The 16,466-nt window shown below is 52.6% G+C and overlaps 1 protein-coding gene across 1 annotated transcript; it reads right to left on the bottom strand.

Annotated features, from left to right (window-relative positions):
- Nucleotides 1-8,726: 8,726 nt before the first annotated feature.
- On the bottom strand, nucleotides 8,727-15,185 carry LOC129467522 (putative POM121-like protein 1). The gene is given in 4 exon segments (XM_055252038.2): nucleotides 8,727-9,053; nucleotides 9,135-10,394; nucleotides 13,429-13,473; nucleotides 15,105-15,185. Coding segments are annotated over 4 exon segments (1,554 nt in total). The 3' UTR covers nucleotides 8,727-8,885.
- Between the last annotated feature and the right edge of the window lie 1,281 nt (nucleotides 15,186-16,466).

Here is a 16,466-nt window from a genome sequence, read left to right as displayed (position 1 = left end):
CCTCTGGCTTATCAAGCCATCTGTAGAGTGGGAATCAAGATTTTCTGAGGCATCCTTGGGCCACCCCCAAGTGTCAGGCCATCTGCCAAGAGACAGCGGCCCAAAGCGGAAGGACAGGTGGCCTGGGCAGGTCCCGCCCAGGTCTGAGAGCCCCAGGCTGGCCTCAGACTGTGGGTTTTTTATGTGGCCACCCGAGGGCGCCCCCAAGCCAGTTCATCTCAGAGTCCAGGCCTGGCCCTGGGAGACAGGGTGAAAGGAGTGGTTTTTATGAACTTAACTTATAGAGTCTAAAAGATTTCTACCGAATCACTTGTCGAGATGTGCCCTCTCTGGGGAGGAGGGAACGTGACCGGATTCCCTCACTATTGTATCTGGAATAAACGCTGCTGCTTCATCCTGTGGGGCCAAGGCCTGTGTGGGTGGGGCCTCTTCCATTCCCTGACTTAGAAACCACACTCCACTTAGAACAGGGTTGGAGAGGCTTAGTCAGCACTGGGGAGCGTTTGGACTCCATTCTTGCCTTTCTTCTTTTTCTTTCCAGAAGGATTTTTGTGCAGAAATGGGTCTTTTGTTGCCGTGTTTGTCCTCCTTGGAAGGCAGCTCAGAAGGCCCATGAAATGTCGGGCGACAGGACCCCCAGGGAGAGAATCCCAGGCTACGCACTTTAGGGTTCCTTCTCCAGGGAGAGCGACCTCGTCCCCCGATCCTGACCGCCCTTCCGGCCCAGGCTCTCGTGTTTGGCTTCCACAGGCCGGGAATTCTCTGGCTTCTCTGCCCACACACTCCCTGCCCCAAGTGTCCCTGCCCCTGCCCCAGCACAGCTGACTCCATTTCTGTCCTCTCAGCTCAGTGGACTGGCTCAACTTTTGTAAAAGCCTCCACTTGGTGGTAGCAGCTTGCTGATGACTTGTTTTAAAACTTTCATCCTAAATAACCTTTTGATACTTGAATATTTTTACGTTTTATACGTAGTTTCTAATTTTTTTCCCAACAGATCCAGATACCTAATAAGATGCTGGAATGTAATCCCTGGACAATCCGTGTTCTGGCAGCATTTGGTCTTCCCAGAAGTGCCTGGCTTCGCTGTTCTCAGGAGTGGGTTCTGAAGTCTCTGGAGAACAGGATATGTGGAGGGTTAGGAAGGGGCCAGGCCTAGAGACAGGAGACTCCCTCCCAGAGCAGGTGGAGGCACAGGACCATTTGCTACCCCATCTGCCGGCACCTGCGGGGGAGCCCAGGCATTCTTTGTAAACCCTCCTGACCACCTGGCTAAAGAAAACAGAAGCATGGAGGCCGCCAAGTATTTTCAAGAAATAACCCCAAGAAGGTTGCATCACTGTTTTAGAGAGAGGGGCTTGGGGCAGGCAGAGGAGAGAAGGGAGAGCAAACTGAGAGCCAAGTTTCCAGACGGTCCTGTAGGAGGAGAGGATGCAGCTGCCCAGAGGGAAGCAGGATCACATTTAAGGAAGTGTGTGGGGTCCCTGGATGACACCAGCACCCAGTGCGGCTCTGTCTGGCGACCGCTCCCAAGGTGGGAGGAGTGGGTGCCCCGTGTGTCAGTGGGCAGCTCCTGCTGAGCCCGCAGCTCGCTGGGGAGCCTGACAGCGGGGCCATGCGCCTGACACTCCTCTCTGCTTGTGGACCTGGCGAGGCAGGGAGCAGAAAACAGAGCCACTTGAAGGCTTTCTGTCTGCCTCTGTGTGCAGTGTGGATTTAGTTGTGCTTTTTTCTTGCTGGGAGAGCACAGCCACCATTTACAAGCAGTGTCACCCTCGTGGGTGGCGAGGACAGAACAGGAGCCTCTGCTGTCTGTACCTATCTGGGCCCGGTGGGCTCCCGTGTCCTGGCTTCCATCTCTGTCTCAGCGACCATCCAGCCCTGTGCAGGAACACATGTTGCTTAGAAAAGCCAAATCCAGCCCTTGTCTCGGTCTCCTCTGGTCTCATGATGTGCATCTGTTACCTTGAAACTGGAAACCAGTCTATCGATGTCTGTGCCAATTTTTGTTCCCTCCCCAACCTCCTTCCCCATACGACTTTTTATTCATGTAGGATGTGTGCTGTCTAATGATGGGATGACCACACTTTTCCATGTTCTGAAAGTGCTCCTCTCCCGCAGGGCCCCAGGGCTGATGGTTGCTTTGGGTCTACAGCTACGTCTTACCCGCCTCCTGGCTCGAAAGCCTGTGTGGTGGCAAAGGGACCCTCCTGCCTCAGCCTGCCAAGTAGCTTGGACTATAGCTGTGTGCCATTGCACCTTATTTTATTATTATTTTGTAGACATGGGGTCTGGCTATGTTGTCCAGGCTATTCTCAAAATTCCCAGCCTCAAGTAATCCTCCCACCTCGGCCTCTCAAAGGTTGGGATTACAGGTGTGAGGCAAGGCACCCAGCTCAGCCACAGAGCCCTATTGTATCTCTCTGACTAGGAGCAAGAGCTGACTGCCCCCTCATCCCCATTCCAGAGTATTGATTGGGGCTGTTTTCAGCCGAGGCCGGGCCACTGGCATGGCCCAGGGAGCGGGACCATTCACTGCTGCCCCAAAGCTGAGATCATTCCACCTCGACAAGACTCCCTCATCCAATCCCTTTACTTGACAGCTGGGGAAACCAATGCTCACAGAGCACCCCCAGCTCACTCGGGGTCTCAGAGCTGATCCATGAGCAGAGGCTGAGATCCTGGGATCTTGTCCCCCAGCCGCCCCGCAAGCTTGCTCCCTTTCTGCTGGAAGAGATGGGGCCGGACCTCGACCGGCAGCCCTGGCCTGGACATGACTGTGCTCGTGCAGGTATTCAGGCCCAGATGCCCCGGCATCATATTTTTTTCTTTTTTTGAGATGGTGTCTCACTCTATCGCCCAAGCTGGAGTGCAGTGGCATGAAATCGGCTCACTGCAACCTCTGCCTCCTGGTTAAAGTGATTCTTCTGCCTCAGCCTTCCAAGTAGCTGGGACTACAGGCTTGTACCACCACGCCTGACTAATTTTTGTATTTTTACTAGAGACGAGGTTTCCCCATGTTGGCCAGGCTCGTGTCGAACTCCTGACCTCAGGTGATCCACCTGCCTTGGCCTCCCAAAGTGCTAGGATTACAGGTGTGAGCCACTGCATCATTTAAATGTAGTGAGAGGCCGGGCGCGGTGGCTCATGCCTGTAATCGCAGTACTTTGAGAGGACGAGGCTGTCAGATCGCCTAAGGTCAGGAGTTCGAGACCAGCCCGGCCAAAGTGGTGAAACTGTGTCTCTATAAAAAAATAGAAAAAAATTATCCCTGCGTGGTGGTGCATACCTGTAGTCCCAGTTACTCAGGAGGCTGAGACATGAGAATCGCTTAAACCTCGGAGGCGGAGGCTGCAGTGAGCTGAGATGGCGCCACTGCACTCCAGCCTGGGTGACAGAGCAAGACCTTGTCTCTAAATAATTAAATAAATAAATATGGCCGAGCACGGTGCCTTAGGCCTGTAATCCCAACACTTTGGGAGGCTGAGGGAGGTGGTTCATGAGGTCAGGAGTCCAAGACCAGCCTGGCCAAGACGGTGAAACACTGTCTCTACTAAAAATACAAAAATTAGCCAGCTGTGGTGGCAGGCACCTGTAATCCCAGCTACTCAGGACACTGAGGCAGGAGAATCGCTTGAACCCGGAAGGCAGAGGTTGCAGTGAGCCGAGACTGCAGCGCTGCATCTAGCCTGGGTGATGGAGCAAGACTCCATCTCAAATAAATAAATTAATAAATACAGAGCAAGATTCCATCGCAAATAAATAAATAAATGTACACCTGTAATCCTAGCACTTTGGGAGGCTAAGACAGGTCGATCACCTGAGGTCAGGAGTTTGAGACCAGCCTGACCGATATGGCATAACCCCATCTCTACTAAAAATACAAAAATTAGCTGAGCGTTTTGACGTGTGCCTGTCGTCCCAGATACTTGGGAGGCTGAGACAGGAGAATTGCTTGAACCCAGGAGGTGGAGGTTGCAGTGAGCCGAGATCTCGCCACTGCACTTCAGCCTGGGCGACAGAGTGATGAGACTCTGTCTAAAAAGGAATAAATAAAATACAAAATAAAAAAAAAAATGTAGTAAGATTGTAGAGTCGTGCCACGGAAGCGTGCTGGTCCTATCCATGTAGTGAAGGCTGATTTCATACACAAATATCACAAGAATTTTTTTTTCTTTTTCTTTTTTTTTTTTTTTTTTGAGACAGAGTCTCGCTCTGTCACCCAGGCTGGAGTGCAGTGGCGCGATCTTGGCTCACTGCGAGCTCTGCCTCCCAGGTTTATGCCATTCTCCTGCCTCAGCCTCTCGAGTAGCTGGGACTACAGGTGCCCGCCACCACGCCCAGATAATTTTTTTTGTATTTTTAGTGGAGACGGGGTTTCACCGCATTAGCCAGTTTAGTCTCGATCTCCTGACCTCGTGATCCGTCTGCCTCGGCCTCCCAAAGTGCTGGGATTACAGGCGTGAGCCACTGCGCCCAGCCACAAGAACTTTTATACCCACCCTTGAAAGAAAGATCGCCTTCGAAAGAAGCAGTCCTTGGACTGATGCATCGGCTGTCCCAAACAGCTCTGGAAAGACAAACAGAAAACAGAAAACGACACTCTAAGCCCTTGAGGCCAAAATGCCCTTCCCCAGAGCAGCTGCCAGAAGACAGGGCACAGGATCGGGTTGGAGGTCACTTCTGGGTGAAGGAGAGAATGGTCAGACCCAGGGCAGGGGTGTCGGAGTCTAGTCGGCCTCACCGGAACAGAAGAGAGCTGCTTCATGATGGTCAGCTGACAGGCAGAGCCTTGCATAACCCAAGTTCTCACGGTACAGAGAGGCCAGCCAGTGCGGGGACAAAGGCATGCACTGAAATGGTTTCCTGGAAGACAGGGCCCAGTTGCATCTCTCAAATGGGACCAGATTGGAAAGGAGACCAGCTGCTTTGGGTAAATGAGGTCACTTCTGGATGAGCTCCCAAACTAGATGGTGCCGAGGGCCCTGGACCTGGCAGCTGGGCTGGACATGGCACGGCCCTGTACTCCAGGAAACGGCATCTCAGTGCTTGTCTGGCCAGTTCTCCAAAAGAACCATCCACGGGCCATTTTTCCATTCCCCTCCTGTGCACAGACTGGGCCGAGCCTGACCAGACACTTTCCCTTAGGGTTCTCAGTCACTGCCAAAACTTGAGCCTGGCAGTGAAGATATATGTTAAAATGTGACTCTGGGCCAGGCAATGGCTCATGCTTGTCAACCCAGTGCTTTGGGAAGGCTGAGCTGGGAGGGTCAATTGAGGTCAACAGTTCAAGGCCAACCTGAGGAACATAGATCTCTACAAAAAAATAAAAATTAGCCAGCTGTGGTGACATGCACTGGTAGTCTCAGCTACTCAGAAGGCTGAAGTGGCTTGAGCCCAGGAGTTCAAAGCTGCAGCTATGATGGTGCCATTGTATTCCAACATGAAAGACAGAGTGAGACCATGTCTTGAAAAAAGTAACAAACAAACTAGGTATAGAAGAAACATACCTGAAAATGGTTGGGCTGTGTGCAGTGGCTCACGCGTGTAATCCCAGCACTTTGGGAGGCTGAGGTGCGTGGATCACCTGAGGTCAAGAGTTCAAGACCAGCCTGGCCAACATGGTGAAACCCCATCTCTACTAAAAGTACGAAAATTAGCCAGGTGTGGTGGCATGAGCCAGGTATCCCAGCTACTTGGGAGGCTGAGGCAGGAGAATTGCTTGAACCCAGGAGGCAGAGGGAGCAGTGAGCCAAGATCACACCATTGCGCTCCACCCTGGGCGGCAAGAGTGAGACTCTGTCTCAAAAAACAAAAACAAACAAACAAACAAACAAAACAACGTACGTGAAAATAATAAAAGCTGATACGACAAAGCCATAGCTAACCTACTATAGAATGGGGAAAAGTTGAAAGCATTTCCTCTGTAAACAGGAACAAGACGAGGATGCCCGTTCTCACCACTCCTATTCGACATCACACAATCGGGCAAGAGAAAACAATAAAAGGCATCCACACTGGAAAAGAGGACATCGAATTCTTCTTGTCTGATGAAGATGTGATCTTGGATCTAGAAACGTGTAAAGGCTCCACCAGAAAACCCCTAGACTTGATAAATAAATTAATACAGTCATTTGCAGAATACAGAATCAACAACAACAACAAGAAAATCAGCAGCATTTCTATACACCAATAATGGTCTGGTTGGGAAAGAAATTAAGAAGGCAATCCCATTTACAATAGCAGCAACATGGAAAAATGTATGCCACAGAAGAGATTTTACCAAGGAGGTGAAAGATTTCTACAAGGAAAACTACAAAACACTGATGAAAATGTTTAAGAGGACAGAAAGAAATGGACAATCATTTCATGCTCATGGAAGGAATTCATAGCATTAAAATGACCACACTGCCCGAAGCAGTCTAGAGATTCAATACAACCCCTACCAAAATACCAATGTCATCACTCACAAAATTGGAAAGTCCTACAATTCATAAAAAAGAACCAAAAAAGAGCTCAAAGACCCCAAAGTCATGCTCAGCAAAAACAACAAAACTAGAGGCATCCCATTTCACTGCAAATTAGAACTACAAAATTTTTGACGAGTGCATAGTAACCAAAATAGTATAATCCTAGCATAAAACTAGACACTTAGATCAATGGGACAGATGAGAGAACCCAGAAAGACAGACACATGTTCACAGCCAATTGATCTTTGACAGAGCCGACAGAAACACACACTGGGGAAAGGACACTCTCTTCAATGAATGGTACTAGGAGGGCTGGATGGCCACATGCAGAAGAATGAAACTGGACCCTTATCTCTCAGCATATAGAAAAATCACTTCGAGATAGATTCAAGACTTAAATGTGAATGTTAAGATACGAAACTACAAAAATATTGGAAGGAAACCTAGAGAAAATAAGATACGAAACTACAAAAATATTGGAAGGAAATCTAGAGAAAACTCTTCTGGATCTCACTCTAGGGAAGGAATTTATGACGGGCTCAAAAGCCCGACATGGAGAAGGATGAGCTGGAGGATGGCCCATTGGACCTGTGTCCAGCAGAACTCCTGATGGCGCATGAGGGAGCCTTAGAGGCCAGGTTCCTCCTTGCTGTGCCCACGCGGGAAGTGGGGTTGCTAGGGTCAGAAGCCGGCCCAGACTTGCACGTGAAGCCTGCCTTGTTTTTGGTGACACTGGATCCCCGACTTGCAATTGCGGGCGTCAGCTTAAATGGTCCCCCAGGGATGTGATGGAAAGTAAAGACAAAAGCCTGCCTGCCTGCCTTCCTTCCTTCCTTCCTTCCTTCCTTCCTTCCTTCCTCCCTCCCTCTCTCTCTCTCTCTCTTTCTTTCTTTCCTTTTTTGAGACGGTCTCCCTCTGTTGCCCTGGCTGGAGTGTAGTGGCATGATCTCAGCTCACTGCAACCTCCCTGCCTGGGGCTCCCGTGATTCTCCTGCCTCGGCCTGCCGAATACCTGGGATTGCAGGCACACACCACCACACCTGGCTGGTTTTTGTATTTTTGGTGGAGACGGGGTTTCGCCCTGTTGGCCAGGCTGGTCTCCAACTCCTGACCTCGAGTGATCTGCCCGCCTCGGCCTCCCGAAGTGCTGGGATTACACACAGAGTCTCGCTCACTCAATGCTCAATGTTGCCCAGGCTGGAGTGCAGTGGCGTGATCTCGGCTCGCTACAATCTCCACCTCCCAGCCGCCTGCCTTGGCCTCCCAAAGTGCTAAGATTACAGCCTCTGCCCGACCGCCGCCCCGTCTAGGAAGTGAGGAGCGTCTCTGCCTGGCCACCCATCGTTGGGATGTGAGGAGCGCCTCTGCCCGGCCGCCCTGTCTGGGAAGTGAGGAGCGCCTCTGCCCGGCTGCCCATCGTCTGGGATTTGAGGAGAGCCTCTGCCCAGCAACCCCATCTGGGATGTGAGGAGCGCCTCTGCCCGGCCGCCCCATCTGGGAAGTGAGGAGTGCCTCTGCCTGGCCGCTGTGCAACCTTCCAAGTGTGAAGTGACAGCCTTTCTGCAGGTGTACCCAACAGCTCTGTAGAGACAGCGACCATCGAGAACGAGCCATGATGACAATGGCGGTTTTGTCGAAAAGAAAAGGGGGAAATGTGGGGAAAAGAGAGATCAGATTGTTACTGTGTCTGTGTAGAAAGAAGTAGACATAGGAGACTCCATTTTGTTCTGTACTAAGAAAAATTCTGCCTTAGGATGCTCTTAATCTATAACCTTACCCCCAAACTCGTGCTCTCTTTGAAACATGTGCTGTGTCAACTCAGGGTTAAATGGATTAAGGGCTGTGCAAGATGTGCTTCTTTAAACAGATGCTTGAAGGCAGCGTGCTCGTTAAGAGTCATCACCACTCCCTAATCTCAAGTGCCCAGGGACACGAACACTGCGGAAGGCCGCAGGGACCTCTGCCTAGGAAAGCCAGACACCTTTGTTCACGTGTTTATCTGCTGACCTTCTCTCCACTATCATACCATGACCCTGCCACGTCCCCCTCTCCGAGAAACACCCAAGAATGATCAATAAATACTAAGGGAACTCAAATAAAAAAAATAAATAAATAAAAAGAAAAGTAAAATGGCCAAGAAACTCTTAGAACACGCTTTACAGTTCTAAAAATGTTTATCTTTTCTATTCTTTAATTGACTGAGGCTTCTGTTTAGGTTAATGCCATAAATGTTGATGACACAAAAGTGAAGTACAGAAAGAAAGTTAATAAAAATATTTATTTGGCATCTGGCAAACAACAACAACAAAAAAAACAAAAGTGCCACCCAACAGAGTTGCTCCCTGTGCCAGGTCCCGTGGTCACCATGGAAGTGCTCTGCCTGGGGGCGCCCTGGTGTTCAGGCCCCCTCATGCCCTGTTACCAATTGGCCTTTCTCTTTAAAGGGTTTCTTCTGACGGAATGCCGAGCTCCGTCCGCCTCACTACTGTCGATTTCCATGGGCGTGGGTGGGGGGCTGGAACTGGCTCCAGAAATGCTTCCGTCCATGCTTGCAGCTGGGAAGGGTGCAGCAATCAGCCAGAGGACCTGGGCTGAGGCCCAGAAGTAGAAAAATGTGGGAGGAAGGGGAAATGAGGAGCCGAAGGGTGTAGCAATCAGCCAGAGGACCTGGGCTGAGTCCCAGAAGTAGAAAAAGGTGGGAGGAAGGGGAAATGAGGAGACGAACAGGAGGGAGCCTGGTGGTCTGTGCTGCATCCCAAACACAGGAGCTGTAGAGGGGGCCCCTGCAGCAGAAGCTAGGGGGGCCACTAGGCCCAGGCCGTCTTGGGGCTTGTGTCCCTCCTGCTGTGCATCCATACTGGGTGCTTTAGAAACAGAAGGCAGACCAGAAGCCCCTGTTGCAAGTGAGCACGAAGTGTAGGAAGGCCTTGAGGGTCTGCAGTCCGAGATGGCCTTGGCCTCAACCTGCAGTGCACTGTTGATCCGCTGGAACGCAGCCTTCTTCTCCCGGTCCAGGTCTTCAGCAGTGACCCGGAACCCCAGCTCTAAGGGAGGTGGCATCTTCAGAGGCTCCCCTCGCCTGCGTGGCAGCAGGGGAAACTTGCGTCCACGGGGCCTAGAGGCCTGGGATCTGGGGGAGCCATTCCTGGGGGCGAGTGTCTGCCCTGGTGCACACTGAGTGTGACCTGAAGAGACAGCCTGAGGTCTGTCCTCACTGCCCTTCTTTGAGGAACTGAGGGTCGGCTGGCAGTGGGATGAGGCTGGCCCCCTCCTCCGCTTTAGCCACGGGAAGCCTCCCGTGGAGCTGTAGGAGCTCGAGATGGCGTTTCGTTTGGTGCATGAGCTGGTGCAGGAGGTCTGGGATCTCTGCGTATCGCCCACTTCTGACCTCTGGGCATGGAGGACTCTCTGCAGAGGCCCGGGCCTGGGCACGAAGGGAGAGAGGCCTCCATTGTCCCGCAGGGGCCGAAACGCAGAGCGTGCATCCCCGGTGACCTCAGGGACCCTTCGGTGATCATCAAATCCTTGGACTCTGGGGTCCTTGTCCTGCTCAGGCATCCCTGCCCTGCTCTCCTTCAGGGCCCTCAACAATACCTTCCCTGGTCACGAGTCTGGGGACAGCCGGGTGTTGCGGGCCCCAAAGGGGTGACTTCCTGCTCCTGGGCCCCACAGAGAGTCCTTGTGCTCAGTGCAGTGGCTGAGCTGGAGGATGCCCTGGAATTCGGAGCACACAGCACTGGCTTGCTGATCCCGGAAGGAAGACAGGGCTTGCAGGATCACGGAACGATTGTCTTGACACCACTGATGTGAAGTGTCCCGGTGCTTGTAGGATGGCCTGCCACTCAGACCAGGGGCAGGAGCAACGGGGAGATCCCACAGGCAAAGTGAACTGGGGGATGGGCTGAACGGGCTCCAGGCAATTGAGCCCTACTGGCAGGTCCTCGGCCTGGGCCCAGACAGGAATAAGGGGCACAGAGTGCCCAGGTCACCGCTCCTGGGAGCAGTGGGGATCGGTCGGATGCTTCAGCTCTCGAGAGGTGGGCTCTGAGCGTCCTCGTCGAGCTACCAACTTGGCCAAAGGCTAAGCCAGCAATGAGCTGTGTTGCCGGCCGATGCGCCTTTTAAACCTGCGGGAGTGGCTGCGTGTGCACATAATGGCGCCAGTAACAGAGCAACCTTTATGTTGCGGGGCAACGCGCCTTTTAAACCTGAGGGAGTGGCTGCGTGTGCACATAATGGCGCCAGTGACAGAGCGACCTTAACGCAGCAAGGTACGCGCGCAACGCACTTGCTGGCAATGGCGGGAGGCGAATGTGGGCGGGGGGCATGCAATAGGTACTGGAAGGAAAGACGCGGGCACAAAGGACGCGGGAAGAACAGGTACCAACAATGGCTGCAGATCTGCCCGTGGATCGCTGAAGATTCCTGTTCTCCTGCTCAGGCGGGGATTGCAGTGAGCTGAGATCGCACCATTGCAGTCCAGCCTGGGCAACAAGAGCGAAACTTTGTCACAGACACACACACACACAAAAGAAAGAAAGAAAAAATAGTGGCCAGGTGTGGCGGCTCACGCATCCCAGCACTTTGGGATGTCGGGGCGGGCGGATCAGGAGATCACGAGTTGGAGAAAAGCCTGGCCAACATAGTGAAACCCCGTCTCTACTAAAAATACAAAATATTAGCCGGGTGTGGTGGCGGGCGCCTATAGTCCCAGCTACTCCGGAGGCTGAGGCAGGAGAGTGGCGTGAACTCGGGAGGCAGAGCTTGCAGTGACCGGAGATCTCGCCACTGCACTCCAGCCTGGGTGACAGTGCGAACCTACGTCTCAAAAAAAAAAAAAAAAAAAAAAAAAGAGAGAGAGAGAGAGAGACAGAGAGAAAAAGGTTTATTAATTTAATGCACTTTTATGCCTGTGTTCTTCAATTTCCTTAGGAAACACCCACACTTGAGAGCTGGGACTGTGGCCCTGATTGTGGACATGAAATATATGGTTTCTTGCAAAAATTGACAGTAAATAATTACGATTTAGTTGAGCTAGAAATCTATTTGGTTTCTTCCATATTTTTCCAAAATTTTCATCCTTTTTTTTTTTTTTCTTTTTGAGATGGAGTTTCGCTCTTGTCCCCCAGGCTGGAGTGCAATGGCGCCATCTCAGCACCTGCTGGCGATGGGGGGAGGCTGGGGGACGCTCGCGGGATAGGTACTGGAAGGAGAGGCGCTCTTACAAAGCAATGGGAAGACCAGGCGCGCACAATGGCTGCAGATCCGCCAGTGGATCGCTGAAGATGCCTGCTCTCCTGCTCAGGCGGGGATTGCAGTGAGCTGAGATCGCACCATTGCACTCCAACCTGGGCAACAAGAGCGAAACTTCATCACAGGCACGCACACACACACACACACACACACACACACACACACACACGAAAGAAAGAAAAAATAGTGGCCAGGTGTGGGGGCTCACGCATCCCAGCACTTTGGGATGTCGGGGCGGGCGGATCAGGAGATCAGGAATTGGAGACCAGCCTGGCCAACATAGTGAAACCCCGTCTCTAGTAAAAATACAAATTTAGTCAGACATGGTGACACGCGCCTGTAGTACCAGCTACTCGGGCGGCTGAGACAGCACAATGACTCGAACCCGGGGTCGGGGCAGGGATTGTGATGCGCCGAGATCGCGTCACTGCACTCCAGCCTGGGCAACAGAGCCAGACTCTGTCTTTTTTTTTTTTTTTTTTTTTTTTTTTTTGAGACGGAGTCTCCCTCTGTCGCCCAGGCTGGATTCCAGTGGCCTGATCTCGGCTCACCGCAAGCTCCGCCTACCGGGTTCACGCCATTCTCCTGCCTCAGCCTCTGGAGTAGCTGGGACTACAGGCGCTCGCGACCACACCCGGCTAATTTTTTGTATTTTTAGTAGAGACGGGGTTTCACCGTGGTAGCCAGGATGCTCTCGATCTCCTGACCTCGTGATCAGCCCGCCTCGGCCTACCAAAGTGCTGGGATTAAAGGTGTGAGCCACCGCGCCCGGCCGAGACTCTGTCTTAACAAAAAAAGGCCGGGCGCAGTGGCACTTTGGGAGGCAGAGGAGGGCGGATCACGACGTCAGGAGTTGGTGACCAGCCTGGCCAACATAGCGAAACCCCGTCTCTACTAAAACTACAAAAAATTAGCCGGGCATGGCCGGGCGCGGTGGCTCACGCTTGTAATCCCAGCACTTTGGGAGGCCGAGGCGGGCGGATCACGAGGTCAGGAGATCGAGACCACGGTGAAACCCCGTCTCTACTAAAAAATACAAAAAAAACATTAGCCGGGCGTGGTGGCGGGCGCCTGTAGTCCCAGCTACTCGGAGAGGCTGAGGCAGGAGAATGGCGTGAACCCGGGAGGCGGAGCTTGCAGTGAGCCGAGATTGCGCCACTACACTCCAGCCTGGGCGACAGAGCGAGACTCCGTCTCAAAAAAAAAAAAAAAAAAAAAAATTAGCCGGGCATGGTGGCGGGCGCCTGTAGTCCCAGCTACTCCCGAGGCTGAGGCAGGAGAAAGGCGTGAACTTGGGAGGCGGAGGTTGCAGTGACCTGAGATCTCGCCACTGCACTCCAGCCTGGGTGACAGTGCGAACCTCTGTCTCAAAAAATAAATAAATAAATAAATAAATAAATAAATAAATAAATAAATAAGAGAGCGAGAGACAGAGAGAAAAATTTTATTAATTTAATGCACTTTTATGCCTGTGTTCTTCAATTTGCTTCGGAAACACCCACACTTGAGAGCTGGGACTCTGGCCCTGATTGTAGACATGAAATATACGGTTTCTTGCAAAAAATAGACACTGAATAATTACGAGTTAGTTGAGCTAAAAATCCATTTGGTTTCTTCCATATTTTTCCAAAATTTTCATCCTTTTTTTTTTAAGATAGAGTTTCGCTCTGGTCCCCCAGGCTGGAGTGCAATGGCGCGATCTCAGCACCTGCTGGCGATAGGGGGAAGCTGGGGGACGCTTGCGGGATAGGTACTGGAAGGAGAGGCGCGCGCACAAAAGATATGGGAAGACTAAGCGCTCACAATGGCTGCAGATCCGCCAGTGGATCGCTGAAGATTCCTGCTCTCCTGCTCAGGCCAGGATTGCAGTGAGCTGAGATAGCACCATTGCACTCCAACCTGGGCAACAAGAGCGAAACTTCATCACGCACACACACACACAAACACACACACACACACACACACACACACACAAAAGAAAGAAAGAAAAAATAGTGGCCAGGTGTGGGGGCTCACGCATCCCAGCACTTTGGGATGTCGGGGCAGGCGGATCAGGAGATCAGGAGTTGGAGACCAGCCTGGCCAACATAGTGAAACCCCGTCTCTAGTAAAAATACAAATTTAGTCAGACGTGGTGGCACGCGCCTGTAGTACCAGCTACTCGGGCGGCTGAGACAGCACAATGACTTGAACCCGGGGTCGGGGCAGGGATTGTGATGCGCCGAGATCGCGTCACTGCCCTCTGGTCTGGGCAACAGAGCCAGACTCTGTCTTTTTTTTTTTTTTTTGAGACGGAGTCTCAAAATAATAAACCTTTTTCTCTCTGTCTCGCTCTCTGTCTCTCTTTTTTTTTTCAAGACGGAGGTTTGCACTGTAACCCAGGCTGGAGTGCAGTTGCGAGATCTCAAGTCACCGCAAGCTCCGCCTACCGGGTTCAAGCCATTCTCCTGCCTCAGCCTCGGGAGTAGCTGGGACTACAGGCGCCGGCCATCACGCCCGGCTAATTTTTTGTAGTTTTAGTAGAGACGGGGTTTCGCTATGTTGGCCAGGGTGGTCTCCCAACTCCTGACCTCGTGATCCGCCCGCCTCCACCTCCCAAAGTGCCACCGTGCCCGGCCTTTATTTTTAAGAAAGAGTCTCGGCCTGGCGCGGTGGCTCACGCCTTTAATCCCAGCACTTTGGTAGGCCGAGGCGGGCTGATCACGAGGTCAGGAGATCGAGACCATCCTGGCTAACACTGTGAAACCCCGTCTCTACTAAAAATACAAAAAATTAACCGGGCGTGGTGGCGTGCGCCTGTAGTCCCAGCTACTCCAGAGGCTGAGGCAGGAGAATGGCGTGAACCCGGTAGGCGGAGCTTGCGGTGAGCCGAGATGGCGCCACTGCACTCTAGGCTGGGAGAGAGAGGGAGACTCCGTCTCAAGAAAAAAAAAAAAAAAAGACAGATCATTTCTTTGTTGCCCAGGCTGGAGTGCAGTGGCGTGATCTCGGCGCATCACAATCCCTTCCCCGCCCCCAGGTTCAAATGATTCTCCTGCCTCAGCCGCCGGAGTAGCTGGTACTACAGGCGCGTGCCACCATGTCTGGCTAAATATGTATTTTTACTAGAGACGGGGTTTCATTATGTTGGCCAGGCTGGTCTCCAACTCCGGATCTCGTGATCTGTCCGTCCTGACCTTCCAAAGTGCTAGGATCATAGGCATAAGCCACCACGCCGGGCCTCTTTTTTTTCTTTTTCTTTTTTTTTATTTTGAGACGGAGTTTTGCTCTTGTTGCCCAGGCTGGAGTGCAATAGTGCGATCTCAGCTCCCTGCAATCTCCACCTCAGCAGGAGAGCAGGAATCTTCAGTGATCCACGGGCAGATCTGCAGCCATTGTGGGCACCTGTTCTTCCCGCGACCTTTGTGCCGGCGTCTCTCCCTCCAATACCTCTTGCATGCCCCCCCCAGGTCTGCCGGCCGCCATTGCCAGCAGGTATCTTGCACGGGTACCTTGCAGCGCTAATTAACCCGTTAAGGTTGCTCTGTCACTCGCGCCATTCTGTGCACGCGCACCCCCTCCCTCAGGTTTAAAAGATGCGCTGCCCGGCAACCTTGCCGCGCTAATCTGTTAAGGTCGCTCTGTCACTCGCGCGGGTTCTTTGCATGCTCAGCCACTCCCTCAGGTTTAAAAGGCGCGTTGCCCGGCAACAGAAGAAACTGTTGGCTCAGTCTTTGGCCGAGTTGGCAGCTCGACGAGGACGCTCAGAGCCCAGCTCTCGAGAGTTCAAGCATCCGACGGTTCCCCACTGCTCCCAGGAGCCGTTACCTGGGCACTCTGTGCCCCTCATTCCTGTCCGGGCCCAGGCCGAGGACCTGCCAGTAGGGCTCAGTTGCCTGGAGCCCGTTCAGCCCATCCCCTAGTTCACTTTGCTTGTGGGATCTCCCCGTTGCTCCTGCCCCTGGACTGAGTGGCAGGCCATCCTACAAGCACCTGGACACTTGGCATCAGTGGTGTCAAGATAACACTAAGAAGGTTTTCCGTGATCCTGCAAGCCCTGTGTTCCTTCCTGGTGATACTGCCTTTAATTTCATGGCACAGGTACCACAGCAAGCCAGTGCTGTGTGCTCCGAGTTCCAGCGCATCCTCCAGCTCAGCCACTGCCCTGAGCACAAGGACTCTCTGTGGGGCCCAGGAGCAGGAAGTCACCCCTTTGGGGCCCACAACACCCAGCTGTCCCCAGACTCGTGTCCAGGGAAGATCATGTCGAGGGCCCTGAAGGAGAGTGGGGCAGGGATGCCTGAGCAGGACAAGGACCCCAGAGTCCCAAGAGAATCCTGATGATCAGAGAAGGGTCCCCGAGGTCACCGGGGATGCACGGTCTGCATTTAGGCCCCTGCGGGATAATGAAGGCCACTCTCCCTTTGTGCCCAGGCCCGGGCCTCTGCAGAGAGACCTCCATGCCCAGAGGTCAGAAGTCAGATCCAACCAGACATCCCAGCCCTCCTGCACCAGCTCATGCACCAAACGCAATGCCATCTCGAGCTCCTACAGCTCCACGGGAGGCTTCCCGTGGCTAAAGCAGAGGATGGGGTCAGCCTCATCCCACTGCCAGCTGACCGTCAGGTCCTCATGTTTGCTGTCTATAAAATCATCTGGGCCAGGTGCTTTTCTTTGGTTTTGTCTTTTTGTGAGATTTTTGAGGGGATGGGATACAGATTTTAAAATAAACATTCAATTCCTTTAATGGTTCTAGATCTAGACAAA

Source organism: Symphalangus syndactylus, chromosome 18 (assembly GCF_028878055.3).
Source record: "Symphalangus syndactylus isolate Jambi chromosome 18, NHGRI_mSymSyn1-v2.1_pri, whole genome shotgun sequence".
Classification (NCBI taxonomy): Eukaryota; Metazoa; Chordata; class Mammalia; order Primates; family Hylobatidae; genus Symphalangus; species Symphalangus syndactylus.
Note: the sequence above shows the minus strand (reverse complement) of the source record. Positions and strands in the feature narration are given on the sequence as shown.